This window comes from Xiphias gladius, chromosome 17, assembly GCF_016859285.1.
Source record: "Xiphias gladius isolate SHS-SW01 ecotype Sanya breed wild chromosome 17, ASM1685928v1, whole genome shotgun sequence".
Classification (NCBI taxonomy): Eukaryota; Metazoa; Chordata; class Actinopteri; order Istiophoriformes; family Xiphiidae; genus Xiphias; species Xiphias gladius.
In genome coordinates, this window is record NC_053416.1 from 3,589,247 (window position 1) to 3,613,853 (window position 24,607).

A 24,607-nucleotide genomic window follows, 5' to 3' on the forward strand; every position below is an offset into this window, starting at 1 on the left:
CGACCCAACAAAGTGCAGAGTCAATTCTGACATTTTTTGGGTGATCGGTTCTCGAGAAAATCTACCAAGATTCCTGCATTTATTTTAAAGTGCATTTGTTGTTACCATGGTAACCATGTTTTCTTTTGAATTGACACACAACCCTTAGGTCATGCCATCAAAGGTCACGCTCCAGGTTGACAGGCACGGCACTAGTCCTACTAATAAATGAAGTAATCTCCATCTGTACTGCCATTTTCTCAACAAACGCTTGTCCGATCGACTTCAAACTTCACGCTTTTATTGTTGATGACCCAACAAAGTGCAAAGTCAATTGTGAACTTTTTTTGAATGAGCAGTTTGAGAAAATCTATCAAGATTCCTCCATTTATTTTAAAGTGCATCTGTTTTTACCATGGTAACCATGTTTTCTTTTGAATTGACACACAACCCTTTGGTCATGCCATCAAAGGTCACGCTCCTGGTTGACAGGCACGGCACTAGTCCTATTAATAAATGGAGAAATCTACATTGGTATTTTGATTTTCTTGACAACTGTTCATCTGATTGACTTCAAACTTCATGGGTTTATTGTTGATGACCCAAGGAATTGCAGAGTTGTCTGTGAAGGTTTTTGGAAGAGCGGTTCTCAAGAAAGTCAAAAATACAGATATAAAATAACCCTACGCAAATGCAGATCAGCAGTAAAAGCTTTTAATTTCTGTTCAAAGAGACACTGACTCACCCCACCATTTTAAAATTCATACTCTGATCTTCCAAAGTTCCATATTTTTTATGCACATTAAATATTAAAATGGATTTAAATTGATTTTACCTTCCCAACTGTACGAACAAGAAGAAATAAAGTGATACCGAAACAATCACAGCATATATTTTATTTGAGTGAACACTGAATTTATATAAAGCCAAAACCATTCTGTCTAAGAAAAATAAAAAAGTACCCTCCACTTCACACTTCCACCATAGAAATTCTTTAAATAAACAGGCAAAAAGGTTATACACAGTAATGGTACAAGCTGAGCAGACACCAAAGTGCAAATGATCAGTGGAAGTGATGAGAAAATGCACAAAAATATTTATAGATTTTCGTATCCTGTCAGAATGCCACACAAATGCCGATTTGTCAGTTCTAACAATTTCCACACTTCCACAAAGTATTTTAAAATCCAAATGAGGGAACATTTTGTCTGAACTGAAGCCTCTGAAACGGCATTTTGATGGAAGTGGGACGCCAAAAACAAACCTACAAGACGTTTGTAGTAAAGGGTGCACTACTTTGGCCTTTAAATGAAGAAGTCATTCAGAAAGTACCACCGAACAATAAAAACCAATAAACTACACATGCAGAGAAGAAATTTCAATCAATCCACAGGATTTCAGGATGTTTTTCTGCTCTGATCAGGAGGAATGTGACTGATTGGCCGGAAATCAGATACTAAATTAACGGCGAATATCTTCTTCATTCGATCAGTGTAACAGTGTGCTAGTTTTGTTCAACATGAGACAGGGAAATGGTGCTCTAGCGAAGAAAACTAAACATAAACACAAACAGACCCCCTATTTATTCAATAGGGGGTCGGAGAAAAACCAGTTTACACTCACCATAGTTTGTGCTATAATTAGGCCACACAAGGGGTTCAATAAAAATGAAATATTCTTTGTTAATTTTATTTACAAAAAGTCAACAGATAAACGGATGTGCTGTATTTCTTAGACGTTATCAAAGGCGCTCTGATGCTATAAAGGATTCACGGGACGTGACATCATCATGATGTCATCTAACCGAGTACGATGACATCACAGCCGAATGCCTTTGATGTTGTCAAGGACACATTGATTATCTCAACTACGCAACTGAACCAAACCACAGAAAACACAAACCGAGGACATCTTGACAGAGGATCAGCTGAAAATCCGCCAACGTTCACCATGGATCCAACAGGACTACAAGTGGCTGCTTATGTTGGAGTACCTGACATATGGACCGGCCCATACACCACGTATTTGGTCAGAACTTACTGGGACTCGGTGAAATCTGGCATGCACGACGATAAAACTAGGCCTTATCTGATTGAGATATGTCATTACATTGTTAATTTGTCGTCCCTAATTATTATGGAAGGCATTAAGCCTATCACTTCAGACTGGCACAGGAAAGCTCCCCGGATATATGAACTTGTACACCCCTCCCAGTGTTTCTTCGGGATAGATGAGAGATCCGTCTTGGCGAACATGAAAAACATCCTTCCACAGTGTTTCGCTAACTCTTTAGACGTCAAAAGAATTATTAAATGTGAGAGTTTAGACCTATTCACCTGGTTAGTTGCAAAAGAGGTGACAGCGAGAGTAAACTATCGCATAGCTGAGAGAATGTCCTCCAACATTTCGCATTTGGGATCCAGGACTTATGAGTGTAACTGCATAAGTTTTGAAACTCTTAATACCATGATTGGTCTAGTTATTAAAATATTAAGATGCATGTGCGACGCGAACTGCCGGTGTACACCAGTGCTCAGAACGTCAGAGGAGGCCAGTAGCACTTCAGCCTTAAAGGACGACCAAGCAAAAAAACCAAAGCTTTTCGTTGTAGAGCAGGGGCCCTGTGAAGTTACCTATTGTATTTTGAACAGAGAAGTGAGACAAATACTGACAGAGGTCACTGAATTCACCCGTAACATATATGTGGATAAAAATGCATCTCTCTGTTACGAGGAGTTGGATAGCTGGCTATCCAGTGAAAGCTTTGATTCGATACACAGTTACTTAGACTCTGATACAGATGGTAAATATTCTGATACTGAAGTATCTAAGAATCACAGTGTACAAATCACTGATGAAAACCGGCACAGCTATGACCTCACAGATACAGAGGGCCAATCTGAGGACTGGACCACAGGGTCATCTGTTGAAACTATTGACAGTGGACCAGGTGGTCAAAGCAGGGTAGTTTGTCAGACAGTAACCCTGGCCTCACCATGTGAGGATCAGCCTAGTGACTCCACAGCTGCGCCAGCTGTTTCTTCTGACCTTTGTAGCTCTGAGTCAGCAAAAATGCCAGAAGATGACACAGCGCACATACTGGTTGTCCTGGTGCTTACAGGGTTGCTGCTGCATACCGCCAAGAAGGCCCAGATATCACTGCTCCAAAGCGATTTCGACATGATCATCAAGAATCTGAGAGACAAAGCATTGAAATACATCAAGCTCACCGACATTGTTGTGAGCTTAAACCATCAAACTGTCAAGAAGACCTACAAGGCTGTGTTCAGGGACGTGTTTAGGCAGTTTGGCTCTGTAGAGGTGCTTCTGCAAGCCTTGGGATCAGAGCACTTCACTACTAACAACCCTATTATCCAGGCCTTGAAGACTCACCTTACAGTGCCCGCTCCGACTCCAAAGAAGAACGCCATCGCCAGGTTTTTCTCATCTGTTGGCAAAGCTATTATGACGCCATTCAAGGCCTGATTGACCAGCCCATGATCAGCCCCATCCCACCGCAACCCCTTCCCCCGGACAAGCAAGTAAACATCTCATCATGACACTGCGGCTTCACAGCATCAAAGTGAAGGTTCGATTCCCTTCCTCCACCCTTTCTGCGAGGAGTTTGTATGTTCTCCCCGTGTTGGTGTGGATTTACCCACATTCCCAAAACATACAGTTGGATGGGACACTTCAATAAAGTTTTTCCCCATAATAAGAAATGTCTTATGCCTTTAAACCATCAAGACACATGGTCTCAGTTAAGCAACTTTAAGTTTATCCATAAGCCCTTATTCCCACATGGTAGCTGTGTAGCTCTTCCTTCAAGCTATTAGGTGCTTACACTGAGTGAAAAGAATCCATTTTATGGCTGCTCTATGGAAAAAGTGTGGATGCCTTGAGCTTCGACTTATACACACTTCCCAAACATTCTGCCCGTATAATATCTTTGGAAATGTTTATTCCTTCCAACGGAACTGCCACGATTAGTAAATTTGTATGAATTTTTAAACTTTGGTGAACTCCACCACAAATTTGTGCCGTTTAATAAATATTTCACCGTGATGCACTGAGTTTTATTTCACTGTACCACTTTCTGATGTGACCAGGCCTAAAAACTCACAAAAGGCAGCGTTCGACAGTTTGTTGAATACTCTTAGAAGAAGATCGATACCATTTTCATGTCAGTACTTTAAGTTTGGAGCGAGAGCCAGCAGCCAGTTAACTTAGCTTAGCATTAAGACCTGAAACAGGGGGAAACAGCCAGCCTGGTTTTCTCCAAAGTTAAAAAAACATGCTTACCAACACCTCTAAAGCTCACTAATAAATATCTTGTTTGTTTAAAAGGTTAAGCTGTGGTTTTGGAGGGGGTTACATGCTGTAACCATTTCTTGATAAACAACTGCCTATTGGTCCGCCCAGCACGTAACTCAAATATAAAACCACAACATTTTTTAAAGCACATTTCCCAAAATGTCGAGCAATTCTTTAAAGGATAATTTAAGACACTGCAAAATCAAAAAAAAACGCCGTTGCTCTGTATTTATAGACAAGTAGATAATTTTAAATATTCTGTTCTCTTTAGTTTTCATAATCGTTTTACTTTAGGTCAGCTTGTGTTTTGCTACGCGCTTTGCACATTAAGGAATGAATTAGTAGGCAAATAAGTGAAGAGTTGTTCACATGGTTGACTCAGAGCACTTGGTAACAGTTTAAATTAAAACATAAAAATGTTTCCAAAAAATAAAATAAAATAAAAAGCCAGCGAGGGCATTAAATACTTTTTAAAGGAATCAAAGCAGGAGTGGAAAGCAGCACCAGCTGAACTGTGTTCAGGTGCACTGAACAGTCAAATAAATAGATGAATCATTCTAAGGTCAAAATCAGATCAAAATAAAAGCATTAACTCTTTCAAATAATAAGAAAATAGATAAAACCCGCATAAGCTTAAAACATTAAAGCAATTCCCCTAAACGGCTCTAAAATTGATTTTGCCAGAATGGCAACTTTTACAACACAAACAATTACTGAGCTAAACTACAGGACTTTAATTTGGATCCCTTTAAGGTGATGCTGCCTTCGTGTCTTGACTTTGTTGTTCAGTTTGACAGTCTCCATAAATAGGTACATGACAGAAACACAGTCTCATAATTTACCATACCAAGTATCACAATAGTGTTTACATTCACAACAGTGTGCGAAGGAGCGCACAAAGCAAGTTGTTGGTTAGCATTAAAGCAACTTTTACACCCAGCGTGATCAACAATTTTGAGATTTGTGTATTCGTTTGTATCCCAGTTCACGCAACTCCTCCTCAATCCAACTGACAGAAGTAAATTTAGTCCCATCCAGTCAGTTTTCACTGCTTTTCAGTAGTAGTCAAAATTTGAAATTCAAATGTCCACTTATGTCGTGATATTATTGTAACTTATGTGAACACTTTATTGACTAACGGGCCGGCGGACATAAACTACATGTTCAGTAATGTCCACACTAATATGTATAAATCTGAAAGTGCTATTTTCTGAAAGGTTTCCTTCCACACTGGCAATTTCAGATAAGTTTCTAATGGTTTGCAATTCATGCTGAAAAGCCAAAACAATTAGAGATTTGAGACAAATGCCCGTCAGAATTTCAGAGAACCTAAAGATGAAATAAAAGCCGCAAATGTTGACATATGAGAAGCGGGAACCAGTAAATGTTTGACATTTTTGCTTGATAATGAACTGATTGCAACATATATTTTATTCATGTTGATCGACTAATCAACTAATTGTTTTCGAACTACAAACAATACAAAAAGTTTGGTTGTTAAATAAATGGTAAATGCCAACAAAAGAAAAGAAACGGCTGACTAATCTCAGCATTTTAAAGCATCTGCAGTTGCTCCGTTGTGGATGGGCCCCAAAACCAAAGGCAAAACTGTGTTTTCAGATGTGTCTGTATTATCTATAACAGCCTTACACAAATATTAGCTGCATCTCCACCTGACCTCTGGCCTCAGCCTGAGTCCTGAACCTAATCCTAACATTAGCCCCTGTGCTCAGATTAACCCTGCACTCACACACTGAATATCTGCAGTAGGAGCTGATTTTTACTCCTCTGAAACTCAGCCGACAATTTATGGTTACTCGACAAGCCGATTAAACTTCACATAAACCTGATCAGAACCCCTCCACACACAGTTTACAGGAAGGGAAATGTTTTACAGATGAGCGGGGGGGGGGGAGTGGTTGAAACGGCAATTCTCTGCTGTACTCAAGTAAAATGATACGCTGTTCGCAGACAGTTTAAATGGCTCCGGAAAGCACGACTGCTGAGGTAACACATCTCCTCACAACGGCACTTTTTTTAACGTATTAACTTCAATATTGAGAGCTGTAAGTGCAATCTGTGGACAGTAAAAGAAAGACGAAAAACCCACCTGCTCAATATACTAATGAGGCATCAGAATGGGCAGAGAAGCAACATTATCATAGAATAACACTGTTAATAGGTGATCAATGTAAAGTGTAAGGCTTTAACAGTGCAAGTCTCCCAGGACTCAAGGATTGTATTAAAATATCTTTACAATGAGTTCATCAGAAAAGCAGAAACACACTGGGAACACTCTTCAGTGGCCTAAGTTTTGAGCTGTGTCCAGACAGCACAAAACAATGTTTTGAGTATGATGTTGCAGGTTCACACTGGAAAAATGACAAAATGAAGTACACTTAAAAAGAGGGGGAAAAAGCAAACTAAAACTGCTGTGATGTGTTGACAGACTTGACTGCCCCACAATGAAATGTAAATTGGAGTAACAGCTGGAAAAAAAACAGTACGAATAGCTCCAGCCAACCAAAGCTCAAGAAGAAACTAAAAACTCCTTGGAAATTTTACTCTCTATTGGAGACGTTAAAAATCTGATAACAAAGATAAGGTTTAGATTGGGACACACTGATTTTGGATTCTGGAGTCAGGATCGGTACAAAAGGGCCGTTTGTGAAATTTCTGCAAATGCGACGATCATCGATTCATTTCGCAAAATCCAAAAAGTATATGAAAGCAGGGCAGAACAGAAGTATGGATGAAAGATGACCAAGAGCTAAGCTGGTTCACAATCTTGTTGCTCAAGTATATCAAGCCAACGGCAGCACAGACCAGGGAATATAAATAAATCAAGCAGCATCATTGCCTACAGCAGTAGACATGTAGACAAGCGCTGTTGAAGGTACAAGTTATAGCATATTTTCAATGTGCGTCAGTTATAGTACAGAATTCAAAATGTCTTTGACTGGCCACCTTAAACAAAAAAACAAAAACAAAAAAAACGCTGTCATGAGGATAACCAAAAGTTGAGAAAAAAAAATACCTTCAGCTTTTAAAATGAATCAATACAATACTTTGAAAACATAACATCTGACATTAAAGAAAAGGTTTGGTGATGTAGGTGGATGAAGGAGTGAGGTCACCTGTGGGAAATAATTCATAGCATCTGTTATGATTACTGTTGAAGATATTGTTTATGGACTCCCTTAAATAATTTAAAATTATTATACAGCTTATTAAAAAAAAATGCATTTGGTCTGTTTTACATGGGTTGAGTTTAGATAACGTGATTCACAAAAAATTCAAATACGCTAACGTTTTCAAACAAGTAGCCTACTCTAACTCCACTGACTTTCAGATGCTTTCCAGCACAGTTTGTCCTTTAAATGGCCCCAGAGCAGCTGCAAACAGAACCAAAAACAAAAAGAATTATCTGCAAACAAATTTAACCCAGTGTGGTAGAAACACACTTGGCACAGAGGCCCTCTTCTCCACTTTCTATCCACACCAGCTGCCTCTTTTCCATTCATCTCATGACTTTACCTCAAACGAGACACAAAACAGTAAAAATTGCACAACAAGGCATCGCATGTACACCTGGACATGCCGAAGATAAAATACATCCACCTCTATGTGTGAATGAGTCTGTACAGCCATTTACATTGTGTACTGGATTGCTGTCTTGTGGGTCAATGATGAATTATACCAGCAAACCGGAACTCATTATCTCCTAATCCTGCAGCAGATTGGAGGTGATCGCAACAGAAAATAAATATAAAATAAATGTCTCCACAGCAAAAATAAACTTTAAAAAAATAAAAAAACTTAAAAAGGAGTGACTAATCTGGATTCAATGTTTCCTTTTCTCATTAGAGGCTTTGGTTTAGATTTCTGATTGTTCTCTTTAAGATCACAGATATTCAGAGTTCATGTTCCCATATGTCCAAAAACAAAAAATTAACAATAAAAAGGGGGAAAAAGTTTTGGGTTTTTTTTCTCCCAGATTTAGATTGATACAGAAGTTCACGTGTAACTGACCCACTTGAAAATGATTAAATTAAAACTGCATCATAGCATATTGCCTAACTCATCTGGAGCGCTGTTGAGATTTATTTCCTCCACACTTTCAGCCTGAACGCTGTCTTCGAGCCGCCTGTGCAGTTCTTTCGGAGTACAGTAACTAGTTGTCTCTCCCATGCAGTCCCTCAACATTCAACAGATAAATCGCGAGATATTTTCCTATCACGTTTCATGCAGTGCCTATGCCTGTTCAAATTCAGCGTTCATACACATCATTCTTTTTTAAATTTCATATTCTTGTCTTCTTTTACCAAACTCCAAAAAATCGCGCAGCCATGCAGGTCTGAGCTTCTGAACTGACATTCTGCAATGCAAAGGTGTATTAATAAATTCATTTCCCATGCTTTTCCAGATCTGTGTATGAATCCTGAGCAAACAATCATAAGTATTATCTGTTTGTCTGTTTATAAATAAAAAAAAATAAGCCAAAGCTCATGAGATTCCACTCACCCTATCCACAGTGGTAAACTCCTTCTTTCTCATTAGCTTAAGTAAATAAACCTAGTCTTCCAAACTTTCAGTCTTCAGCTACAAGCAGACATTGAGCTGCCCGGGGATTGTCGAAAGGTGGTTGAGGGTAACAGTAATCATCAAAGCAACAGTCCTTAAAACTGCAGGGAAAAAGAGACAGTGACAATAAATAAAACACTTAAAAAAAAAAAAAAGGAGAAATCAGTATTAGATTTTGATGAGCATGGGTACATGACTGATACTGCCTTGTATCATTTGTATGGATTTTACAGGGGAGTGTGAAAATACTGGTGTCAAAACTCCAGGTGCTGCCGTGCTCACACTCCACTTATCCCTGACACAGTCTAGCAGACCAGCAAAGTCCCACGCGTGTTAAAACGGGAGCTTCTTCAGCTGCTCGAAGGTGATGAAGAACTGAGGAGTGTGTTAAGGAAAGCATCGTGACTCAGTCACAGCAGTGTGCAGGCTGGAGCTGCTCTGTGGACTGAAACAAGCTCTGAAATGTGAGCCACCTGACCGAGGGACTTTCAACTTACTTTCAAATAAATGACACATTCAGATATTGGCAACAAAAACACTGACAGAGGGTTAAATTACCTATACTGTAATGGTTCAGTGGGTAAATTCAATGTAATGGAAATTTCCACGGCAACAACAAAGTTATGTTTCATGGTTCATTTACTAAGTATTTTCATCACTTCAAGTGCAGTTTTTTTTTTTTCATCACCGTTAAGCTACCATCAATAAAACTGAAAAAAATGGAGGATTATGTCCATCGATCCACTGGAAGACTTACTGTGAAATATCTGTGCAAGAAGTGTTGAGTTTAATTGACTGTATCTTAAAAGTAATCAAAAAAAAAAAAAAAACAGTGACTAGAGAAAATCAGTGAATGAAAAGAATATTTTTGTTAGAGAAAGTAAACTCGGCGCAACAGAGCGCTGAGTATGATGTGGGTCTGTTGTTAGACTGATGGAATTAGTGCTGTGGAAAAGTACTTATCCTGAATTTACTGAGACTAAGGGTATACATTGAGAAAACTGTTGATTTGGAAAAAAAACTGAGACTCTTATATAAGCCTGTATCAATACTGGCCCACCCAGTATTCATGAGCAAACGCTCTGATTGGCTAAGCACGGATCAACTCAGAAGGCGGCCTGGGATCAGATTTGGTGGATCATAATATAAATGTACCGCTACATTCAGTTCATACTGCTCCCCCAGCCCCGCGCCGATCAGGACAACCCTGTCCGCCCTGACAGCGGCCACACCGTCGCTCCCTCACCCTTGCTAGTTCACCATTAGCCGCTAACAGACTTAACCCTTTGGTTTGCAAATCAGTGGGTTTATGGGATTAAAGATGTAGTAATTTCAGTGTTTCTCTGATAGTTTACCAATTTTCATCTCAGCATCTCATCTTCATGTTGCTCAGCTCTACGGAGACAAAGTGAAAAATTTTCCACTTCAAAGTATGAACAGTCTGGCGTACAGTATATCTGGAGAGGTCAAATATTTTTCTGTGGAGTTCTGTTTGTGCTTTTCAAACCTATCCGTGAACTCTGTAGGTTTTTAAAGGATACGATGATGTTCCAAGGCCCCAGTCGCAGCCAGTTTGGCCAGAATCCCTTATAGAGAGCGAAGAAGCCCTCATTCTTCCACGTCTGCATCACTCCATCCAGCGTTCCTTTGTACATGGGGCTTCCCGACAGAACTCGCTGGTTCATCATACGAGTCCGGACCACGTCCACAGGGTTGGAGGCCAGTGCCCCCGCCAAGCCACACGTGAAACTGGAACTGTGCACACATAGAGACATGGAGCAAGATTAATGGACCAGTCCAAAGCTGAGGAGCTTCAATCAAAAGTCAAATGTCCACCCTTTTAAAAAAGAACAAAACAAAGCTGATAAAAAAAAGCAGCTGCAATGTCATCGCAGCCACTAGCTTCCAGTGCAGTTTTCATCACTGATAAAATACTCCTTAAAGATATACTTCACCATCATATAGCACGACCACTCTTGACCTGAGAAGAGAGTTTAGGAATAAATAAACTTACATGAAATGTGCCAAAATTGTGTCTCCCATGAGGCCAGAGCGAAGCAGGTGCTTTTTCGTTATGTCATAGACAGGAAGTTCTACCCCGACGACAATGGCTGCTCGCTGCGCTGTGGGAATGACACCCTGAGGAAAAGGAGGATGAAGAAAATAAGTCCGATTGTAACAATATTACAGAAAAACTGTATAGAGCTGAAGTCCACATAAAACAAGCTCACATTATATATAGCTTTAGATATGGATATAGGTCATTAATAGCGTTGTGCTAAGCTAAGCTAAACATGTCCTGGACCAATCTCTGTACTGACTGTATAACTCCTGGAAAGGCAGCATGTGAGCGTGTGTGTGCCCAAAATGTCAGAGTATTCTTTACATCTTCTCACATTGTGGGGCAGAAGCTTCTTTGCCTCCTGGTGGAGACCTAGATGAGAAGACCGCTGCCACTCTCATGTCTGCACAAATGTACGGCAGCAGCAAACAGCTGTTTAGCTTAGCTTAGCTTCACACAAGGAGTGGAAACGGGGAGGCAGCTTGCCTGGCAATTTGCCTACCAGCACCTCTTAACACGTTTTATCTTGTTTGTTCTACTCTGTTCACCATCTGTTCGCAAACCAAAGTGTAAAAATCACGGATGACAAGTCATCGTTTTACAGGGGGTTACGTGCCAGACTAATTCTTGTCTGAGAGCAGTAACTTATTGGCAGCTACAACAAACCCCCCTTTAAAACAGCAAATTGTCATTTTTATACTTTGGCATACAGGTTAAACTGACAAGATATAACATGTGAATCTGTGATTTTTAGAGGTGCTGGTTGTTAGCTGTTGGACTACCCCTTTTCCAGTCTACTCTTCAGAGAGGAGAGTGGTATCAATCCTCTCATCTAACATTACGCCAGAAAGTGAATAAGTGGATTTCTTTAAATATCAAACTATTGCTTTAAAGATTTACTTGGTTTGGTTTTACAGATTTGATCCGTAAAGCTGGCTACAGTAAGCAGCTGTTAAATGAACGAAAAACTGATGACAACTGTATCCACTTAGCTCTCAAGTTTCAGCACCTGGCGTGCAACTGTTAATTGCACCGTATCCATCCCTCTTAAGAAATACATAATTCACATACACAAATCCATTTCCCCATAAAGACTAATCCAGCACTCACTCTCCACAGCCCCCTGGTGCCCTCTGTCTGGTAGATGTTGATGAAGTTGGACATCATGCTGCCTTGGAGCAGGCTGCCCTGCGCCTGCATTCTGATCTGGAACAAATACAGATGCACCCAAAAAATGGAATGTGTCCTGATTGTAATTCAACCAAACATCCGTGATTTGACACCACATACACTCCAAAGCCACAAAAAGCTCTGTATACATTTATAAATTTTGGGTTACGCATGTTCGATGTAAAGTTTCTGATTTTGATGCTGACACATCAATATTTTCTACATGCCAATTATTAGTATATCCAGTACAGCATTTTTAAATTTGGGCTTTAACTAACTACTACATTCATCTAAAAAAAAAAAAAAGAAAAAAAAAACTGGTGTTTTGTTTGATTAACTGATGGATGATTTAGTATCTAAAATAAAATAAAATAATGACCACAAAAGACTAGACAAGACGCAACATTTAGACTATGTGATCCTGAACCGAACAGCCAGGAAAATAAAAAATTGTTTTGGTGGAATCACAGTGCTCCAGACCATTTTTTCTGTACCAGGGAGACTCTAAGAAAAAGTTATTAAATCTGAAAAGAATCTAAAATTTAGTGTGATCAAGTCGGAACTGCTATTTAATAAAAGGCTCAAATAAGCTCCGGTTTGTTATATTTGCAAACAGATATTTTAGTCTCAGTTTCGTCCCCAGCATTATGAATCACCTTGAGGACGTCAGTGGGGTTGGCCAGAGAGGAGGACAGGACTCCAGACACGACACCACAGAAGACGTTGATGACCATGGTCTCGTCTGTCAAAAAAGGGACAGGAAATGGTATTAATTAACACACACAGCCAAAAGCGGACAAACACAATGTAGTTAAGATTAGTCTATAATTTACTGTGTATAGATGTATCTCAGTCCCATGGATCATAAAAATCATACTGCAGGCTCTCCACTTGAAGAAATTGCATGTCACTTTCAATACACTAGTTGATCTTGTTTGGGACAGAACATTTGTGTACATGCCCTGATGGTCTTGACAAGACGGCTGTAAGCTACTTTACCCTGCGGTAAAATCATTTTGTTAAATATCTGTTATCATTTTATTTATGCCTGGAAATAACAGAATAGAAAGTGTCTAGTTTGTGACCATGACCAGCTGACTGTAAATTCCTTTTACACAGCATGAGTTTTATTCTATACTAATAAAAAAGTGTTTCTTTGAAAATAAATCTTTAGAACAGCTGCTTTTAAGCGATGCATACAGTTTAAAGCAGATTCACACTTCATCTGGAAATGCAATCCACCAGGTACGTGTGGTCAAAGGCACACTGGAGTCCTGCATAAGTTTTAGTAGCTAAGTCGATTCTTTTTTTGATCTAACTTGATAAAATCAGCTGAGCCTGTATTTGCTTATCGTAGTTTCGATGTCTTTCAGTATATGTCTGCCAATAACTAAAATGAAACTCCGGTGCATAATTGCCAAAATATGTTTAAGGTAGAGACTGAAAGTTCATAACTGACTTCGGAAACAGTAGCTGACACACAACATAGCCACAAGCTCATTTAGAGGCAGTTCTGGACTTTTCGAGCGCATCACATGATCTTCCTTGGCAGGACTAACGACTGTGATTTGACTGAAATCAAAAACCGAACTGAAACAGCTACTAAATGGACGTGTGGTCAGACCCTTGTGCCAAAAACATGCTTGAGGTTATTTAGAATCATTGTCTCCTTTACATAGTGAGATTAATGACCAGTTTATATCTGAACTTTAAAACACCTGCTCAGTACATGTGCTGGTCACAATTTAAAAAAATAAAAATATTAATTTTAGGGATTTTGATTTAAAATGTTTGTTTTTGTTATCTGTTTATTTAAAAAAACAAAAAACAATGACCAGCCAATATATTACTTGATTTGAACTTTTTTTTTAAATTACCGTCTGCTCTGACCCAAACAAGACACAATCTAGAGTGTTTTGAAATTTGCACGTTAAGAGTCCTGTTATAAAAATAAAACTTCTATGGTTGTTTTTTTTTTTTTTAACATCCTGTTTGATCCAAGCTAAGCTACAAATTTAAGATCGCTAGTCTTTTTCAACAAGGACATAACTTAATTCTCTGCTAAATAGAGCTTCATACAAGTATGTAGCATTTAAGTCATAGACATATTACCATTGTCAGAAATCACTGTCTAATTTAATGCTGTCGGCAAACAAGTCTTCACGTTTCCTTTAATTCACGTGAAGCACCACATGGGTGGAGTTAACTGTGTCATGATCAACATCAAGTGGTTGACCACAAAGCCAGATGTGACGCACCTTCAAACAGTCTAAACCTACTCACACACGCTCTCTCGTGAGGTTTCAAAAACTCCACCCGTGTGGCACTCCAAGCAGATCAAAACAAACACAGAGAATTATTTGAAAACGATGCTGGAAAGACTGCACGCTCTGTACACTGGCTTTAAACAGAGACCATTGTTAGCAATTAGCCTCGGCAGAGTGTGTCAGTGTTAGAAAGTGGTGGATCTCATTAGTAGTAACCCAGTATGGTGTCTACAGAAGAGTAAGAAAAAGGAGGAGGAGGAGACAAAATAATAATGGATTGAGTTTAGAACAATAGTTACAGTAATCCTTGATCAATCTGACCAACAGTTAGTGCGGCGGTCCTCGCGCCACTCATTTTTTGGGCAGGGGAACGGGGCGTTCAATCCCACCACAATCACAGGGCAAACCCAAGCCTGTATCAAAACAAGCATTCAAAACACAGTGGCACCATCGAGGCACAGGGCAGGCAGAGTGGAAAGGCAAACAATGAACACAAACAAACAAACAAAAAAAGAGCGCTTTGTATTTTTGGCAAAACACTCACACATTAGAAAGGTGAAGTTGAGCCTCAGTAACCAAACATTTTCCTCCCGTCATTAGTTTCCCTCCCTGCTCCCTTTTTCGCTCTATATTCAGAATCATTAATATTTTCAATAAGAACACTGAATGCAAAGGAGGTTTACCCTGGTTTATTGGTGCTGACATATTTAAAAAACTGACTCGCTACTGCAGATATAGAAATCACAGTAGGACTTCACGTGTAGTGCAGAACTTGATTTTAACACAAACTTTAAACTGCATGACAAAGATCCTGCTACAAACAGACTACAACTACACACAGAGATCAAGACCTGTACTGTACGAACTACTGCTGTACAAATCCCTGCAATTTCATTTAAAAAGCGTATTAATTTGTAAATTGTATGCTTCAGTTGCAAAGAAATTTGCAATTGACTTCCTGTTTTGGAAGGTAAATGATGTAGTTTACGAGAGCGAGACACATTTGTTCCATTGTTTAAAGGATCACTGCAACATTTTTGGGGGATACATCTATTTGTTTTGTTTTCCAAGAGTGACGGTTAAAAAAATCAAACTCATGTTGGTGTGTTAAATACAGAGCTGGCATCACAATGTTGTTAGCTTAGCTTAGCATAAAGATGGGAAGCAGGTGGAAAAGGCTAGTCTGGCTCTATTCAAAGTTTTAAAAAAAACAAACCAATGCTTCAAAGGTAAACTGTGGTTGCCAAGTTTTGTTTTGATTTTTGCAATCCTGGGTACATGGTGACCGAAACCTGCTCTCACTGTTGTACCTGCACGGAAGAATAAACTGATATTTGTCAAAAATTGCAAATCCTCCTAAAATTACAAATTGCCAATTTTGCATTTCTGAAGATACATCATGGTGCTGGTGGATGCATTTTTTCCCCTCTGGACAGAGCCAGGTTAGTTGTCTCCCCCTGCCCTCAGTCTAAACACATCCCAACTCAGTTCCATACTTAGTGCACAGACATGAGATTCATTTCAATCTCCTCATTTCAAGAAAATTTGCTAATTTTCAAAAATGTTGAACTATTCCTTTAATAAAAGTCCTCACAAATGACAGAAGTACAAAACAAAACTTCCCTCTGTCCTTCCCTCTAATCACTCAGTTCTCTTCTCTGACCTTCATCTACTCTATGATTAGTATTATCTAGCTAATGTACACTAACCGGAAATTAAATATTGAAAGGAGCAGAGGGACAGAGAGGGAGTGAAGAGAAACAAGCAAAATGGAAGGAAGAACAAACCCGGACTAGAGGTAATGAAAGGCAGGGCTAGGTAAAGAAGGAACCAGTCAGTGGGAAAAGAGAAATGACAAATAAAAAAGCAGACGGAGAGGGAATAAAGGCAGAGAGAGAGCCTGTGGTCACAAACCTCCTGAGAGTCTCAGGAACATGCTGGCACCAGCCAATCGCTGGTAAATACAGTGCAAACCCATTTGGGCTGATAGCTGAAGTGGCTGTGTGTGTGTGCGTGTGCGTGTGTGTGTGCGTCTCAACAAACAGAGCATGAAGTGATCGTCTGAGCTCCGGACACCAAAAAACTGATCCACTTTCAGGTTTTTAGATTTTTCCTCTCTAATGCTGAGCAAGCGTATTTCTGTCCACTTTACTTTTCATTATATCTTTTTCCAAACATGGTGTACGTGTCGTGCACATTGTCTAAATACAAGGGTTGTGATCGGACAAGTGCATAATTTACAACACAGATTACAATAAATCTACATACATTACCAATTACATAGTTATTATCCATGGAAACAAAACATCTCATGGTAATTATTAACTTAGTTAACGATTATTTTAATTATCGATTAATCTTGATTATTTTCTTGATGAATCATTTTGTCGTTGTGTTGTGTCAAAGGTGGCATCTTCGGATGCCTGGTTTTTGTCCACCAGTCCGAAACCCTCACCTTTCAGAGGCTGAAATCAGCAAACTTTTAACAATTGTTGCCTGAAAAATGATCACCACGTTTCTGTTGTCTGACTTATCGATTCATTTTTTCAGCTCTACTCTTATTTAAATAAATGTAGCTGCTTTCCTTCCATCTCTCTGTGACACTTTCTTAAAGGCTACTGTTGCGCATATTTCAGTCTTGCTACACGTCCTCAAGTCCTGACTGATTTGAGAAGTCTCCCTAAATATCAATCATGCTGGCTGTTTGTGTCTAAAATTAATTATGATCTGTTTACCGCCATGTCAATGGAACGCATACAATTTTGTGCTTCACACTGTCTATAAAATATCAGATCTTTGTCTACAGCTGTAGTATAAATGTAACCTGATTCACCCTCTAATTCTCCCCTGCCCCTTACCTTACCTCTCTCTCTCTCTCTCTCTTTCCGTCTCTCCGCTATTCCCTCTCCCTCTCCCTTCCTTCCCTCCTTCCTTCCTTCCTTCCTTCCTTCCTTCCTTCCTGGAAGCTCTCTGTCTCTTACTTAGCTTGCAAATTAGTGCCGGCAGGTTAACACATTCCCTCTGCTTCCAGACAGGTCAACAAAGGTTGTCACGGCACATTCTACCCTTTTTTTTTTTTTTTGGTGGGAGTGCAGCTTAGAGCAATACAATCAAAAAAAGCACACACAGTAAGAAATCTGTTCAATGAAAATTTGTTGGTATGGATAAATATCATAGCACCAATATCACCAGGGTAAACTGCTGTGTACTTCATGTGTTGTGCATTATTGATCCCACTTTTTTCCCCATAGCAATTCTGATTCCGATGGTATAATTAGCCAATGTGATTATACGTTATTGGTTCCCAGAGGCAAATTCTCTTTTCTAAATTTCTGAGTTAATGTCAGCCGTGATAAAGTCCAACAACCTGGTACTTGAAGCAATTTACAACCAAACAAAATATCATTAACTTTCATCTGTGTCTTCACTGTAAACAGAAGCAACCTACCACAACAAACCAACATGCATACAAACTGCCCCAACACAATCAAAAAGCAGAAACGACCCACAAGGGATTTGCACTGTCTGATGCAGAAATGAATCCAAACAGAAGGAAAAGAACTGAGAGAATCTCAGATGGCAATAGGAGAAGAAGCAGAATACAACATGGGCAGGGTCAAACATAAACTTTTTGGTTCACATGCCTCAGAGACGTAGAGACTTTAGAAACATACTAACAAAGTTTTGTTGAAGACCAAAAGGATTTAAGAACCACTTTTAAAGTAAGGTCGACTTTAAATGCGTGACTTATTTCCTTTATTATTCCACACTACGATTTAAAACCACCCAACGCATCGCTCTACTATTCTGCTGAGTTGATTTGTTGTCCTATAAATAAGATATACTTACTTAAAAATACTTTGGCGGGCTGCAGCCTTAAAGTAAAATATTTGACCGCGGCTTGAGTCGTGCTCGAGCCCTCCTAAGTGTCAGTCCACCTTGATGAGTACCTCCAAACTTGTTTCCATTTTCAGCAGTGCCCAAGGTTAAAATTTATTCCATGAAGCCACATTCTAAAGTGTATATAATATCTGAACTGCCATACCCATGCTGTGATGCATCTTTAAAATATTTTTTTTCTTTTGCATACTAAAGCGCACGCATGGATTTCAACCATTACCATCTTTCTGAGGCTCGTCAATTCAGTCACTATAGCAACTTACGTAGAATAAAGGTGTTATATCGCACTCATCTGTGTCACTCATCTGCAACCTTCACTGTACCATAGAGCCATCAATCGAAGGTGCACTGCATTTGGGACTTTACTCTAAGCTCTTTCCCTCTGGATAACACCATCAGTTAACTGGCTAAAATGTAAATTAAAGAAAATGACTTCGCTGCTACTACTGCCGATGATATGCTGTTGCTGCTGAGGTGGTCAGTCTCAGTCAGTTTAGGTTGTTTTTGTTTTTTCCATCTAAAAACCAAGTTGCCTTTAAAGAGTTTTGCTTCTTGTTTTTCTGGGGTGTTCACTTCGGTTTCAGTTGGGTTAGGGCGCATTATGACTGCAAATATGAATCTAAATTTCATATTCAGCACCGCTTACTATCAGTATCATTCAAATCACCTCCCGTGGCTCACTGCTGGGCTGGCTGCCGAGCTCAACTGATTGTCTGTAATTGTCCGAAATAATACCTTGGAGTTTCATATTCTTTCAAGGTTTCAGGTGACTTCTGTCTTACTAAGAAACCGAAGCCTCTGAATCAAAAAGCTAGTCTCCCTATGACCCTCAAGATGAAAGAGTTTACACGAGAGGTAAGCAGAAAGGAAGCAGACAGGATACAGGATATTAGAGGCAGAAACAGTGACACCCACCTTCTGGACGACTGACAAAGAGCCTCTTCAGAGAGTTGTAGGTTCCTATCTTGATTGTCCCATAAGAAGCTTGTCTCAACAGAGCGGGGGAAATCCTGAGAGGAGAGGTACATTGTGTTTATTAACCTCTACCCTGTGGCTAAACTAAACACAGGTGCGGTAGGGGGAGGGAGTGCTTATCATTTACTTTCCTCACCCAAATTTTTTTAAGGTGGCTTTGCAAGCAAATCAACAAAATTTCAGTTTCATCACTGAGGAGTGTGAAATGCAGGCTTATTTTCTCCTACTCAAAAGCAGAGATGAATCTTAACAACTGTGGACGCAAAACACTCGAATCATACGCCCTGCTTTAACAGTCTAAATAAAAGCTCATTCTTATCCAGTTTCAAAATGGAATACATTTTCTGTCCCGCTGGCCTTCTTTCAAATTTGTAGTTGGATTCAGCAATGTCACAGTTCAACCACCCACCAACTGTAACAGATCTCTGTGCAAAGCTCATTACTGCATGTTGTAATTGAACACATGCTGTTTCCATCAGCATGGAGCATAGCGCAAGCGTGTAGCAAGAAGAAGTGACCAGATTTAGTAAACAGCGCATTAAGAGTTTAACCAAAAGCTCTCTCCCCCTGGGAACAGCAGGGCATCTAAAACTGTATTCACTTTCCTGGAACAAACAGTCCCTAGTGACGAACTTCTAAGGAAATTCTTATGAAGGTTTCCAGGACTTAAACTTTAGACTGACTTTAAAAAGTATTAGCACTAAACAAGGCTCCTCAGGTAAAAAAACAACAACAAAAAAAAAATTGATGAGTAGTAGCAATTAAGTAAATGTATATTGAGCGAAGGCAGGAGTTATCAGGTTAAGCGGCGCAGAACAGATTGTGCAGAACGATCCACGTTGTGCTGACTGAATTCACCCCATGATGCAATTAATGCTATATCACAATCTGTTCATTTTATTCCCAACAATTGAAAAGCATTAATGGATATAAGACTACCCCCGAGTTGTAAGCATTCCGCACCCACGTCAGTGATGGTCTATTTTATGCAGATCTACTAAAATAGCATTAGTTCAGTCATTACAGCCGTAATTCGTCTCCATTTACATTTACTCATTCAGCAGACGCTTTTATCCAAAGCGACTTAAAAGTGAGGCAACTTATGGTTCAACGTCTTGCCCGAGGACACTTCGGATACACAGATAGAGGGAGCTGGTGATCACACCGCCAACCCTGCGACCAGTGGACAACCTGCTCTACCACCTGAGCCACTGTCGCCCCAAATGAGTAAATGTAAATGTAAATGTACAGCAGTAATTAATCTCCACTTATTATTCAATGGATGTAAAACCTAATAGGCAATATGGGCACGAGGCATCAGTATCAGTATTTTTACATCATCATACAGTTACGTTTATGTGATTATAGAGTGTTTGGTTTCCTGTCAGAAATCTGCAACACTAAAAGTGGCACTCTGGGATTTTTCTTGATTGACCAATAGCATTTACATAAAGTAATGTGCATAACAACAGGGTCGACAACAACTCCCCACTCGGATAAAAGTTTTTGTCCATTTCATTTAGATTTAATCTCCTTGGTGGTAATTTTTAGGTGAATTTAAAATTGTCACAATGGTTATGAACAAGACCCCCAAAAGCCTGTCCGGTGTGGCTGCTCCAACAAAGCATGCACTTGGTCTGGTCTTGAAAAGTCTGCGACAGTGCCACAAATTGTCAGTATACACAGAATGTGTTGTTTCCAGAGAGCCATAGACATGTTGTTCTATACCCAGAATATAGCGCTCGGATGCCCTCCTCTTTGCCGATCCTGAAGAGGGCATGGAACATGCCTCTGTAGCGCACCTCCGTGTACTGAGACTGACCCTGGACCTGTAGTCGGGTCTTAGTCAGGTCAATGGGAAATGTCCCTGAGGATCGAAGAAGAACAATGATAATAATACGATTAACTGTGAAAAGAAAATTAAGATAGTAGAGATAAAGAAATGTTGGAGCTGACAATGATTAGGCATAGAGGATATTTTGCAGTTGTACTTTGGCTTCAAACTTTCAGTCACAACAAAAAAAACCTCACAAAACCTTGATAATCTGTCAACTTCATAATGCCAGGCAGCTCCAGCTTTCACCTCTCATGAATTAAAAATACATTAGTCACAGAACATTATACATTTTATTTTATTATTTATTTGTCAAATGTGACACAACAAAAACTTGACAGATGGGGATTTAGACGAGTGGAGAACAAAACATATGGAGATCAAGATAAAACAGGTTGAGTGATACATAAATAATAGAAACAAATTAGAGGCTGTGAACTGATTTGTTTACGTGGCTTTTGAAGGGAGTAAATATGTCCTTATGATATTTTGTGTGCGTGCGTGTGTGTGTGTGTGTGTGTGTGTGTGTGTGTGTGTGTGTGTGTGTGGGGGGGGTATGTTTTGTAACATTAACAGGGTAATGCATAGAGTATTAGATAGATGGATAAATAAGGCAGGTAGAAATGATAATGTTAACGGTGATAGTGGTGACAACAACAACGATGCTGATGGTGAAATAAATAGTGGCAATTTTAATTCCATGGATTAATGGGAAGTGTGGGAACATTTAGTGTGATAAATTTTAGAAATTTTAAAACAAGAATTTCCTTTCTTGTTTTGTATGACACAAGAAAAATATGACAAAAACAACTGGTAAAACTTTTCAATATGGGTCAAGACCTCGATTAGGAGAAAGAGTGGGAAATTGGTTAAATATCTTTTTTTCACATGCAGCGGATGATCTAAATAAATATATAGAGATATAGAGATATAAAGAGGTTAATTTTTTTTTTTTTAAACAGATGTCTTGCTATCTGACTCAAATGTAATAATATAAATTGTAATAATAGATACAAACTGGGGCTAACTGCCAGGTTAAATGCTGCTATTAAACTAGCAGTCTAACTTCATCAATTTTGTACATCTGCAGTTGTATGACAATGCATACAATGTGCACCACAGAGCTTTGATATTTATTCAGCTGGATGCATCATTCCCGTTTTGAAGCCAGCATCACTCGGCAGCTGCTGGCGAAGAATTTTCCTAATGCTGCAAATTTTGGGGATATAAAAAACTAAATATTTGCATAAAACATTTATTGCCTCATCATAATAGCGCATAAACCCAATAATATACATGACGGTCAGCGTCTACGTGTTGTGGTGCATCACGTACCGAATTCTGCGACAATCGAGGCCATGCCTCCGTAGATGAACGGCTTCCAGTTCAAGTTGCTCATCTCCGCGGCGGCGGCTGCTGCTTCCACCTGCTGCAGCCCCGCTAAAAACAGGAATAGGCCGCCAAGACAGAGGTCAACACAGTGATGCAACCCCTGGCTATACAACATGTCGAGAAACATTTGAGATCAAATGATGCTACAGATCAGCGAGGCTCCTCAGCATCAGCATCCCAGCATACTGCGCCGGAAAGAGACGCCCGCTGTCTGGAACGCCGCCGAGAGAGCCATCATATTTGTTGTGGGGTTGCTATTGGCTGTGAGCTCTGTCAATCACACGTTTCGACTATTCAATTGGCTGGTGCGTCGGCGGGGACAAACCATGAGTGACAGTAACAGTAACAGCAACAGTCTCACGAGAATTAAAGTTTTTTTTATTAGCCTTAACGCATATAGTCATATAATCACCACAGAATCAACCAAGTATAACCCACCTCACCTGTTATGATGTGTAATTTTAATAACAGAAAACCGTGCAGTTCAATAGTCTTAATCACACAGATGACCGTGCCAACTGTTAGCCTCAAAGCAGATGGCTCCTTCGAGGCTAACAGCTAGTCGGCTAACACTTCTGGAAATTACTAGTCCGCTTGTTAGCGAGGTTACCGATTAGCAACTAGTTACCGTTACATTCACCCGAGACGTCGCGTGCCTGCGGTGCTGGTGTCGGTGTCGGTGTCGTGACCTGTTATTTGACTTGGTTTTCCATGACTTAACACATATACGTGGCTTGACTTTGGTAGAGTGCAAGCAGAAAACTTCTCGCTTGCTGTTAGCTTCCCATTTCAGCTAACGTCAAGTGCGGAAGAAATGATAAAAAACAGGATTTCCGTCAACACCTTCAAAGTAAAGTCCTCTGTTGACGAACTGCGTAAGGTCATCATGGTCATTAATGTAATGTTAAAAATACCAACAATCCAATAGCTAATAATAATAATAATAAAAAACTGATGATATTAGAATCGCATAATTACACGTGGAAATAGCAGAACATCACCAGCCTCTCAGAGCTTTCAGCAATATCTCATGGTCTTCATAAGTGGATAAAAAACATACAGGAACATATAAAGCATATTGCTTAATAATGTGATATACAGTAGTGTGCAAAGTTTGTGACGATAAACGTAATGTGAGAATCCTTTAAAATTATACCATGAATAGTTTCTATTTATCAATTAACTTCATACAAAGTGCAGTAAACAGGAAAAAAACTAAATCAATATTTGAGCAGCGATTCTCCTTGGTACACCCGCACACAGTTTTTCAAGCCCCTTGGCAGGTAGGTTGTTCCAAGCATCTTGGAGAACTTGCCTCAGTTTTTCTGTGAATTTAGGCCTTCTCGGTTTCTTCTGGCTCTCCATGTGATCCCAGACTGACTCCAGGATGTTGAGATCGGGACTCTTTGGGGGGCCAGACCATCTGTTGCCGGACTCCCTGTTGTTCTCTTTGCTGAAGATAGTTCGCTGTGATGAATGAATGTTTGGGGTCGTTGTCATGCAGGTGAATGAATTGAGGACAGATCAGATGCTACGTGATAGTGTTACATGAGGGATAAGAATCTTAACATTTTAAGTGCCTAAAACTTTTGCACAGCACTGTATATCAAAGTACTTTTTCCCCGTGTGTTTTTAACATCTCTAAATGATTGGTTTGTGTCGGAGAAAGCGGGGTACACCTGTCTGAGAATACTTCTCACAATGTTAAGATGTAGGTCAACACATACTGTATGTACACACGGTTGTAATGTTTCGTTTCCAGCGAAACTGTTGAAGAGGTGTTGACTCAAGTTTATGAGCCATTTTGGAGGCTGCAGTTTGTGTTGCTGTTGAATTGCGTTGGGTTACACAGAGAGGTGTTTCTAATATTTTGTCCACCTCATTTATATCAGTGAGGGTAAAATATAATCTTTATGAAATTTTAGCCAGGTGCACCTAAAAAATGGCAACTGAGTGTACATTTTTTTAATGAGGCATATCGCTCATCTTAAAGAAAAGCAAATATTGATTTCCCCCAAAATATCCCGTATTTCTTCAGTACTTTGACTTATAACCAATATCATATCATATCACGTGTGTTATCATAACATCTACTGAAAAATTACATACACTTAATTCAAAAGCCAAAAT

General features: G+C 39.5%; 1 protein-coding gene across 4 annotated transcripts; it reads right to left on the reverse strand.

Moving 5' to 3' along the window:
* Positions 1-848: 848 nt before the first annotated feature.
* On the reverse strand, positions 849-23,269 carry slc25a14 (solute carrier family 25 member 14). Of its 4 annotated transcripts, none has more exons than XR_005709214.1 (9): positions 22,421-23,079; positions 20,980-21,118; positions 19,192-19,286; positions 12,766-12,851; positions 12,050-12,145; positions 10,892-11,016; positions 10,419-10,632; positions 9,160-9,252; positions 849-8,978 (listed from the first exon to the last, which is right to left on the reverse strand). XR_005709214.1 is itself a non-coding variant. In XM_040149949.1 (9 exons), exons 2-9 carry the CDS (start codon positions 22,482-22,484, stop codon positions 9,211-9,213), a joined length of 861 nt encoding a protein of 286 aa, XP_040005883.1. In that variant the 5' UTR covers positions 22,485-22,525; positions 23,118-23,269; the 3' UTR covers positions 849-9,210. The 4 variants fall into 4 exon arrangements, 3 of the variants coding, with proteins under 3 accessions (XP_040005883.1, XP_040005882.1, XP_040005881.1); XM_040149949.1 differs by adding an exon at positions 23,118-23,269 and having other exon boundaries at positions 849-9,252; positions 22,421-22,525; XM_040149948.1 differs by adding an exon at positions 23,106-23,269 and having other exon boundaries at positions 849-9,252; positions 22,421-22,525.
* Between the last annotated feature and the right edge of the window lie 1,338 nt (positions 23,270-24,607).

Coding starts and splice junctions, on each gene's coding strand:
- slc25a14 (XM_040149947.1), bottom strand. CDS start 22,604: ATGTTTCTCGACATGTTGTATAGCCAGGGGTTGCATCACTGTGTTGAC. Junction 12,852..19,191: donor CTTTGTCAGTCGTCCAGAAG/GTGGGTGTCACT, acceptor CTTTTTTGACAG/ACGAGACCATGGTCATCAAC. Junction 12,146..12,765: donor ACCCCACTGACGTCCTCAAG/GTGATTCATAAT, acceptor TATTTGTTCCAG/ATCAGAATGCAGGCGCAGGG.